This window comes from Leptopilina boulardi, unplaced genomic scaffold (genome assembly GCF_019393585.1).
Source record: "Leptopilina boulardi isolate dan_hultmark-lab unplaced genomic scaffold, ZJU_Lbou_2.1 LbouV2_19, whole genome shotgun sequence".
NCBI classification, from domain to species: domain Eukaryota; kingdom Metazoa; phylum Arthropoda; class Insecta; order Hymenoptera; family Figitidae; genus Leptopilina; species Leptopilina boulardi.
In genome coordinates, this window is record NW_026137740.1 from 1 (window position 1) to 11425 (window position 11425).

Consider the following 11425-nt stretch of genomic DNA (forward strand, 5'->3'; position numbering starts at 1 on the left):
GACAAAAGTGTTTTCCTCCCCTCCCATACTTTGCCATATTTGGCCCATAGTTCAAAAAGTTTGAAAAAAGTGTTTTTCTCGCCTCCCATAGTTTGCCATACTTGGCCCATAGTTCGCCCATACTTCAAAAAATTGGACAAAAGTGTTTTCCTCGCCTCCCAGACTTTGCCATACTTGGCCCATAGTTCGCCTATAGGCCAAAAATTTTGAAAAACGAGCTTTCTTGCCTCGCGTACTTTGCCATACTTGGCACATAGTTCGCCCATAGTTTAAAAATTTTGAGAAGTGTTTTTCTCGCCTCCCATACTTTGCCATACTTGGCCCATAGTTCGCCCATTGTTCAAAAATTTGGAAAAAAGTGTTTTCCTCCCCTTCCATACTTTGCCATACTTGGCCCATTGTATTGTATTGTATTGTATTGTATTGTATTGTATTGTATTGTATTGTATTGTATTGTATTGTATTGTATTGTATTGTATTGTATTGTATTGTATTGTATTGTATTGTATTGTATTGTATTGTATTGTATTGTATTGTATTGTATTGTATTGTATTGTATTGTATTGTATTGTATTGTATTGTATTGTATTGTATTGTATTGTATTGTATTGTATTGTATTGTATTGTATTGTATTGTATTGTATTGTATTGTATTGTATTGTATTGTATTGTATTGTATTGTATTGTATTGTATTGTATTGTATTGTATTGTATTGTATTGTATTGTATTGTATTGTATTGTATTGTATTGCAATGTTCCGGCAATTTTTATAAAATTTAAAAAAAGCAATTTAATCCTTAACAAAATTGATTTATATTTAGCCCATTGTTCAAGAGAGATCACCATAGTTTGCCTATATTTCGGATTTTGAAAAATTTTTCTAGAGTTTTATTGTATAAAAATTATATTTTTTGCCCATAGTTCAAAAGAGTTTGGAAAACTTCGCCCATAGTTCAGTTTTGTTGTCTTGGTTAAATTGTCTAAAAATTTTATTTCTACTATGTCCATAGCTCGTCAAGAGCTCGCCCATAGTTTGAATTATTTTAATTTCATTAAGTTTCGATTCCTGAAAATTATATTTTTAATCTGCCCATAGTTCAAGAGATACTCATGCACGATAATTATCTTTCTTGTGAAATCGAGTTCACGATGGGTGAATGAATTTTTCCTGAAATTGATCAGATTAAAAATAAAATCAAAAAATAAATAAAAAAAGTAAAAAATGAAATAAATACTTAGAAGGCAAAAAAAGAAAACAGTGAAAATTTGAAAGAATCATATAAAAAATAATAAATTAAAAAATAAAAATTATTTAAAATGAAAAATGTAGTAACTTTTAAATGATCGAATAAAAATGAAATAAATAAAAGTAAATTGATAAAATTAAATAGTTTACTTTTAATTTTGAATCCGGTATTAAGGAATTTTTTTGTACTCAAAAAATGTTTGGATTTCATTTAAATTCTGTAATATTTGACATTTTTCTAAAGAGGCGTTTCATTTTTCATAGATACGCTGTACATGTTGTAGCAGATTGGCTTGTATTTTTTGTTAAATAAATTTCCGAAAAGCATAGATGAGGATAAAGTGAACAATTAAAATATTGATTATAAATATGAATGCGCGTGAAGACTTGGCGATCGGAATTTATTGGAGCAAAGATCTTCGCAGACTTCTGTTAATTCCGTAATGAATGAGGGAAATCAAAATTACTATTAATGTCACTATGAGGCTCCTAAATGGCTAACTCTGCTGGGGATCGAAACCTAGGCCCCATCAATTGCCGGTTGATTGCTCTTCCACTGAGGTACAGAGGTCCACATCCAACACATTTTCATAGCTTTACCGACTTATAGTCAAGATGTTTACCTTCTTCGGTTTTAGTTTTTTTTAAATTTTCCCGGAACTTGCTATGATTGGCAATTCTGTTTGTGAATAATTCCGGGAAAATTTAAAAAACTCCAAAAAAATTATTTTTTAACAAAACATTTATTTTCAAAATTTTCATTTTTCAAATTTAATATTAAAAATTTTCATTTTTCAATATTTTAAATCATTTTTTCAAAATTTAAGAAAGTTGCCCATGAAGCAATTAATTTATTTAAAAAAAATTTTTGAAAGGAAATTGAGTAAAAAATTGCTAGAATATACGCAATTCAGGGAATGTTCTTTATTATGAAAAAAAAGCATCATGTGCTCACTTTGCGGAACAGAGGAGAATTAAATGTTGCAGATAAAAACTGTAAACTATTCTTAGAGAAGATCACTTTCAGCAGCCATTTTCTAAAATTCTATTAAAAAACATTATTTCTAATTATTGTGAGTAATGTATTTGATTATAAAAAAATGTTATGTAATAAATATTTTTCTTTCTTTAAAAAAAATCTCTGAAATAAACCTTAAATTCAGTAGAATCTTCCCCTAATAAAAGAAATAATGCACCTTCTTCAATGTAATATGATGTTTTTCCATTTTTTTATATTACAGTGATATTTTTTTAGTTGTATTTTTAAAAAAAATTCACATTTTTCTTTAAAATATTGTAAATTTCACAGAAATAAATAAATGAATGTTTTGTTTATGATTTGAAAATAGTAAATGTCAGTTGTAAGGAATAAGTCATTAGTGGGCCAGGAATAGGGAAATTATTTGAAATGTATTATTTAGTTCTATGGAATGATACAACGACAAGTATTATAGAACAGAAGGACATCTTAGAAATTGTTCATGAACGCATAACAGTTAGATGGTATGGGAGATCCTATCAAGCGAAACTTATCGCTTTTAACGGTTAGTAAGACTTTCATCTTCTACAATTTAAATTTTGACCTTTTAACTATGAAAACATTTCCTTTTGCCTCTTGGTAAACATATCCACAGATTAAAAAGATTTAGACAACAAATAAAGGTATATACTTAAAATTGAATTCATCAAATCTTACAAATTTAAGCCAAAAATTGTTAAATAATATTTATTTATTTTTTTGTTTTTTATGTTCAAATTTACTAAACAATTATTTTTATTTAAATTTTATACACAAAAAATTATTCAACATAAAAAACAGAAATTTTGTAATTAATTGGGATAAAATTTTATAGGTTTATTTATCACATGAATAAATTATATTTTACTGAAGAATTTTTAAATATAGCAAAAAGAAATCTATTTGTATTCAGCGACCTTAAAATTCAAAAATAGAAAGTTTAGTAAAAATACAGAAAAAATTTTGTCAACACATTTTTGGTTATGAATGTGAGAAACCTCCTTGAAAAGCAAGGGGTTAATTGAATATGAATTTTATTCAACTATCATTTTACATAATTTACATTTTTTAAAGTTAATATTTGATTGACATTTGATTTGACCAAATTTTAAATTATTTGTATTCATTAAATAAATTAATTATACTTAAATAATTAAATTAAATAATTAAAATAAATTAAATAAAATAATTAAATTAAATTACTTAAATTATACTTAAATAAATAAAATAATTAAATAAGTTCAAAAATATGTTCATGAAATTCAACTATTATATATTAGAGAACAAAGAATGGCTCGAATCTTTGGATATAAACAAGACGGGAGTACTGTTTGGCCAAACTGAACAAAAGATTCCAAATGGTAATTTTTAATCTTTATGAACCATTCATTTTTTTAATCAAGTAACTTTTGGATCACGGCAATTAATGAATTCTGGATTGTTAATTGAGGGCATGTGATTTCTAATTTACGTGATCACTACGTAATGTTGATTTTTTCGTAACTATTTTCTGTAAATAACCATAAAGTTAGTTTCCAAAACTTTCAGAGATGTCTTTTTCGCGTACTAAAATTTTTTTATTCGGAATCAGTTGAAGTAAAATTTAAAAACAAATTAGGAACTTTTATTTAAATTCACAATAATTCTTGTGAATAAACTTTTAAGAATCATTGCAGTAACTTTTCGTAACCTATCAAAAATTTTTTTATACCTTTGCTTTCTGAATACCTTTTAGAATTCTAATAGAACAAAGTTTTTCTGACTAAGAAAAAACAAACCTTCTCTTGAAGTTTCTATTCAATATTAAAATTTTTTAGTAAATAAGTTTTATAATAATAAGTAAATTAATTAATGAATAAATTCTAAAATAAATTAAAATATTAACTACAAACTCCTATGTTAAAACACACCTGGGAAATTCCTGGTTAATTCTTGCGATTGAATATTCTGTATATTGGCGATTCAAACAGCTACACTAGCGCCACAGTTGAACTAACTTAAGCGTGACTCGCTCTGTAGCACTCAATGAGTTTTAAATTATTTTTTTTTATTTAACGCTTAAAAATTATTTTACAAACGCAATAAAAATATCAGAATAATTAAATAATTTGAAATAAACTGTCACAACAGAGACTGCTTTAGAGCGAGTCACGCCTAAGTTAGTTCAACTGTGGCGCTAGTGTAGCTGTTTGAATCGCCAATAAAACTATTGATAATTCTATAATCATTTTTCTGAAAGTCTATTTGAAATCAAATTTTGAGTTTCTTGGGAATATTTTCTCATAGGTTAATAGTGTTGTCAATTTTCATAAATAAAATATATTTTACATTAGTGATAATACCAGATGCGATTGACTCGATGGGCAACGACACACTTAATGTGACTGCTGGCGAATCAATTTCTGGCACTGCAAACGAACCAGCTTCTGCTGCAAATGACATAGTTAGTTATAAATTGAATATTTATTCATGTTTTTTATTCATTATTCATGTGAAAATATTTTCATAAAATTTTCATTTTTTTTATTGACATTCAAGGATATAATATAGCAGTTTTACCATCTCTGTATATTTGAATTGATAAAAGTTTTGTTCTTTCAAATAACGAATCAAGTTTTAAATGAAAAATTTGTGAAGATCGCTGTTATATCATTGCAATTTTCTTCATAAGAAAAAGACATCCTAAAACATTCATAGGGTTTCCATAAGATATAGAAACCTACCACCGTGTGTAGAATATCAGCATAATATAAATAGGACAAAAGTAAAATATCGATAGAATACCCATAAGATATTCCTGCGATATCTCAGAGATATTCACAGGATATATCAAGGTTATACCAAGGTTATCACGTAGATATTTTAAAGGTCATCATTGTTTACTAACTCGGTATTACGCCGGCAAAAATATTGGTACCTGGGGGTCGATTATGTAATTTCACTTTCACTTCACTTTCACTTTCACACCATTTTCACTCGACTTTCAATTTCACTCCATTTTCACTCCACTTTCACATCATTTTCACTCGACTCTCACTTTCACACCATTTTCACTCCACATTCACTTTCACACCATTTTCACTCGACATTCACTTTCACACCATTTTCACTCCACTTTCACTTTCACACCATTTTCACTCGACTTTCAATTTCACTCCATTTTCACTCCACTTTCACTTTCACATCATTTTCACTCGACTCTCACTTTCACACCATTTTCACTCCACTTTCACATCATTTTTACTCGACTTTCAATTTCACTCCATTTTCACTCGATTTTTACTTTCACACCATTTTCACTCCACTCTCACTTTCACACCATTTTCACCCCACTTTCACTTTCATCCCATTAGCACTCCACTCTCACTTTCACACCATTTTCACCCCACTTTCACTTTCATCCCATTAGCACTCCACATGCACTTACACCTCTTTTGCACTCGACTTTCACTCCTCTTCAAACCAATTTTCACTGCACCTTCACTTATGAGACGAAAATGAGTACGCGATCAAAAAAGATAGAGAAATTTTTAATTTCACTAAAATAGTTCCATCTTTCTTAGAGTGGATTCAGCATAAGATCATGTTAAAGCCGATTTAATTTTCTGCGAAAAATTCGAGTCCGTCACATCCTGAGTTAAAATAGAACTTAATTTGAAGCCCTATAAAATGAATTTTTATTAACTTTTTGTAAAGGAAATGACTGAAATAACGAAGGGAATTCCGGTTTACGTTAAAACATCGCAGTTGAGGACTTTTGAAAATTTGCACCACAAGCCAAGGGAATTGGCCAGGAGTTTGCTGAAGGAGCTAATAAAAGTTGACGAACTTAAACAAATGACGGCACTGGGCAGGTCAGGAAAAAAGGGGGTTCCTGAAGAAATTCGAAGAGCAATTTTTTGTAATAATGAAATTAATAATAAATAATCATAAATAAAAATAATAAGTCTGAATAAGTTTCTTTCTGCAGCTTACGTAGAGCGAAAGAAAACCGAAAATGTCAATTTCACCATGGAGGAGTGGATTACTGTTATTAATAACCTCATCCAAACATTGCGCCACCCAAAAATAAGGAAAAACTAATTTTATTCAATTTCATTTATTTTTCTGCAACTCTCGATATAATTTATAATAAATAAAAATGTCTGCTTTTTCAAAATAAATTTTTTTCAATTTACTCAATTATCTTTTATCTTCTATAAAATATTTTTAAGATCAATTCCTAAAATGAATAAGTGTTTCATATTTTTCAAATTATTCAAAAGATACAAAATAAAATAAAAATAATACATCAATAATAGCAAAACCCGCGCACCCTGCTTCGCGGAGCAGTTCATTGCGGGTTTTACGCATACATATGACAACACATACAAATAACTAACTCAGGATGGAGTCAGATTAATCACCGGAAATAATTCCTTTTTGACTTACTAGAGACATCGGAATCCTAAGTTACTCCAAGAACAAAAGGAAATAATTGTAACATTACATCCAAGTTTTGGTTTTCGATCCCATATTTGTGAAGTCGATAAGTTCAACATAAGATTTAAAATAATTTGGTACTAAAATACAATTTTTTCAAATTTATTAAAAATACTGCGATGTAATTAATTGTATAAATTATTATTCACCAATAAATTGAAATGTAAATAAAATAGATTACTTGTTACAAATCATTTTTTATCACTTCTAATTTGAACAATATGTTTTAAAAAGGAAAATGTTTCCAAAAATTTTTTGTCCTCCTCTGTCTGGAATTTTTTTCTGGAAATAATGCAATACTTGTTTCTAATTTTTTTAAATAAATCTTCGACTTTTCCGCCTGTAAGAATATTTATTGATTCATGATAATAATAATAATAATTATAATAATAATTTCACTTGTAAAAATAATAATATACATTTATGTATAATTTACCTTTTAACCAAAAATAACTTGGATCTTTATTTTTAATTTCCGCAGCTGTTTCCTCAAACGCATTTGTCACCAAACGACTTCGGTTAGAATATTGAGGAATTGTGAATTGCTTGTCGTAAATTATATTCCTTTTACCAATTTCTTCACCAAGAAGCTTAATTAATTTTCTATCCTCCATGTTTACACTTTTTGGTTATATTATATTAATGCAACTTGAAGTTGATTGTTTTAAAAACAAAAGTTAAGCGTCAATTACAGGTTTTTTTTACAGGGAAAGAAAAAAAAGTAAAATTTTTATTTAAACGAATGTTTTTAAATTTCAAATAAAAAAATTATTATTATAAAAATAAATATAATATTGATAATAAAAATACACCCGCGCACCCTGCTTCGCGGAGCAGTACATTGCGGGTTTATGCAATTGAATTTAAATATTTATAACAAATGGTAAGTGATATCGATTTAAAAAATAAATCAATATTTATAGCTATAATAGATCAAAAATATAATAAATTATAAAAATATAAATATATAATAAATTAGAAAATTTAATAAAATAATTTTGATATTGATTGTTCATAATATTTTTTAAGATGAATTCATAACAAATTAAAAAATAAATAGTGGTAAAGAAGTAAACTAGAAAAATAATTCTTTTGTTTTATTTTCATTTCTATCATCATTTGTCATTTTTTTCAGCCATTTTGACTGAAGTTTGACAAATTAAAAATAAAATAAAAATTTTCTAAGCAGTAATAATATTTTAATGAATTTTGAGAACATTGAAAAGGAAAGCGAGGAAGATATTCAGAAAAACGTGTAGACCGCCCCACCAACAGTGGATCTACCTGAGAATAAAATCAATCAGATCGAGTTCTGCTTTATAATTATACTCCAAGCTTTTTTGCTTTTCTTTCACTACGAAATTGCCTGTAAAAATGGAGCGAAACATTTTCTCAAATTTAAGCGGTAAGTGTAATACTTATTTAATTATTTACTGAATTGGCGAAATTTTAATCAATGGAAATTGATGTTGTTTAAGGTTCTCAATTTTTTTCTGCCAATATTGAGTATTTAAAAATAGAATATATTGTGAAAAGTTTAAAAATAATTTGCTTACAATTTTTTAAATAAAACTCAAAATTTTCCAAAAATCAAAATTAGAACTATTCTCACAATTTTCATTATTTGTCATTGTCGAATGTTTCATACACCTTTTTCATGGTTCTAAGTAATGAAATGTATGGATTTTGAAAACATTTTGATTTTTTCCAAAAATGAAAATTTTGAAAAATTAAAAAAATTTGTGAAATAGTTAAAAATAATATTTTTTTTATAGTGGAATGTAATTTCAGGTTTTGAAAAAAATGTCAAAAAAATTGTTACTCCTCAACGAGGTCAATTTGATCGATTTAAAATTTACTGTAATTTTTTTCAAAATTTAAATGCTTTCACAATTTTCCTCATTTTTCATCGACGAATTTCTTATATGCTTTTTTCATTAATCCAATCAATCAATTGCCTGGAATTTGTAAAATTTCAATTTTTTCAAAGTCATAAATTTTCTGAAATGCCCAAAATTAATATTTTCAAAATTTTAATAGTAATATAATAATTTTAGATCTTAAAAAATGACAAGAAAAGACAATTCTTAAGAACAATTATTTCAATCGACTAAAATTTCATTGGTCTTTCCCCTTAATAATAATAAAAATAAAATGATAATAATTTTTAATAATTAATAATAATCAATATTAATAATAATAATTAATAATAATAAAAATAAAATGATAATAATTTTTAATAATTAATAATAATCAATATTAATAATAATAATTAATAATAATAATTAATAATAATGTTTATTAAAATTTTCAGAAGTAAAGCGAGGTTTGATAATTGGAATGCATCAAGCAGGGAGTAGGACTGATGAAATTTCCCAGCAAGTCGGCTGCTCCATGAAAACTGTAAGGCTTTGGATAAAAAGATATGCACAGGGCGGACCCCTAGCATTGGCCGATCACCGAAAATACAACCATCCTCCGAGGAAAACGACACTAATTCAGGATGAAGTGATAAACGAATTCTTCACTGCTCATGATCCATTTTCTTCTACGAGACGTTTTGTAAACGTTGTTCAACCAGAAGTCTGCAATGATACCATCCGTAGAAAGTTGAATGAAATGGGGATTCGGAGCCGTCGCCCAGCGATGAAATGGGAGCTTACTGAGGACCATCGAACCCAACGTCGTGAGTACGCTGAACGATATCTTAACGAACCAGAGGAATTTTGGATAAATACCATCTGTGTGGATGAGAAGTCCTTTCAATCGTCCGAAGATGGTCGAACTCTGGTTTGGAGAAGCAATGAAAGCCGGTTACGAGAGAACTGCGTTGTGAGGAAGAACAGAAGCGGGCGCATTTCTTGCAATTTTTGGGGCAGCTCCTCTGTCTACGGAGTTGGCGTATTAAGGGACGTAGGCCCTAGATTCAATTCGCAGGCATACGTTGAATTACTAGAACAAGACTTTCTGCCGTACGTAAACCGGTTGTTCCCCGAAGACGAGTATGAGGAAGTGAAGCTGTTACAAGACAATAGCAGGATCCACACGGCCAATCGGACGATGAATTGGTTTGAGCGACACCCGAGAATCACCTTGCTTCCTCATCCTCCGCGTTCGCCAGATCTCAACCCCATCGAAAATTTATGGGCAATGGTGGTCAGGAAATGGGAATCAGGAGCTGACCGAAATTTGGAAGACCTGATGAACCACGCCTGGAGAAGTTGGCAAGAAATAGGAGATACGCCAGAAGTCGTTTCAAACGCAATTCTTTCTATGCCGAGACGACTACAGGCAGTCCTTGACAACGATGGAGGATGGACAAAATATTAAGTGTCTGTCTGTCTGTCAAGAATTCACAGAGGCCACCCGACAAAAAGGTGAGTTTTTGTATTTGAAAAAAAATATTCTTCTTTTATTATTTATTTTTATAAATAAACGAATATTACATTTAAATTGAAAGTTAATAATTTAAAAAAATATTTTCCCCAGCTTCAGAAAAAGCGAAAAATCCTTGCCCTCCAATCAGCACTTCTTATGGCAGAAATAGGTAACGATCTTAAAGGATGGTTGATAACGGTACTCCAAAAAGTCGACTCTTTAAAACGGCTATTAGAAGAAGAGCAACAGAGCCACGCAACTCAGATTTAATGCCTTCAAGATAAATGATGATGGAGACGAAATGGAATCAAACTTTGCCACCGTTATACACTTTTGAATATGTGTTTCATTCTAATTTAATTTTTTTATGGAAGAAAAAAGACTTTTTAAGGCAATAATCACTGTTGAATATTTTATACCTTATTATCAACCTTTTTTTTATCTCAATTTTTAAAACAATTTGTCTAATAAAACAATCAACTGTATGCTAAACATAAAACTTTTATTTATTACAATGATTTTCCATTCTTTCTACAATGAATTTTCTTATCAGGATTTGTTTAATTTGAGACTCAAAATAAGAGTTTAAACAATTTATCACAATAATAAAATTCCTAAATAAATAAATATATTTTTCAATAAAATTATCAATTTTTTTACTACTGAATAATAAAAAAACAAATTAAAATTACGTTGAACTTTTTATAATTATTCAAAATTGTTTACAGAAATAACTTTGCAATTGAAAACCGCGATCTTTCTGATCCCACGAATTTGGCGAGTTTCACTCCTCAGACTGATTCCACATTTACCGAGTCAACTTGGCCAACGTTAAAATTTCATAATAATATCTGCGTGATTGAAGAAAGATTAATTCTTTGAAAAATGGGGTTTTAATTTTCATTCTCAATTTAAAATGAGAAAAAAATTACCGATATTTAAGTTTTTTTTAAATTGAATTTTGTTTTTGTATTAAATATTAAATGATATTTAAATCTCTTAAGAAATTCATTCTTTAAACTTTTTATCGCAAATCTGAAATAATAATTATTTTTTCAAATTAAATTTTTTGTCACGGATTTTCGACGTTAAACAAGCATGATGTTTTGATTTTCAAAAAAGTATTTAATTTTTACAAAATTTAGAAATATTAAAATAATAAGAGGACTATTTATTTTATTTTCCAAATATAAAATATAATTATTTGTTATTGTTTTTATATTTTAACCTAAATGTTGTTTACCTGCAACCCCTGCAATTGATTGTATAATCCTTTTTTAAATCACAAATATTCAATTGC

The 11425-nt window shown here is 28.2% G+C and overlaps 2 protein-coding genes across 2 annotated transcripts; one reads left to right on the forward strand and one right to left on the reverse strand.

The window, feature by feature from the left end:
* The first annotated feature begins 3224 nt into the window (after positions 1–3224).
* On the forward strand, positions 3225–6367 carry LOC127277881 (uncharacterized). Its single transcript, XM_051299281.1, has 3 exons — positions 3225–3626; positions 4599–4708; positions 5962–6367. Exons 1-3 carry the CDS (start codon positions 3515–3517, stop codon positions 6190–6192), a joined length of 453 nt encoding a protein of 150 aa, XP_051155238.1. The 5' UTR covers positions 3225–3514; the 3' UTR covers positions 6193–6367.
* A 3-nt stretch (positions 6368–6370) lies between these two features.
* LOC127277883 (uncharacterized) lies at positions 6371–7361 on the reverse strand. Its single transcript, XM_051299293.1, has 2 exons — positions 7184–7361; positions 6371–7087 (listed from the first exon to the last, which is right to left on the reverse strand). Exons 1-2 carry the CDS (start codon positions 7359–7361, stop codon positions 6939–6941), a joined length of 327 nt encoding a protein of 108 aa, XP_051155250.1. The 3' UTR covers positions 6371–6938.
* Between the last annotated feature and the right edge of the window lie 4064 nt (positions 7362–11425).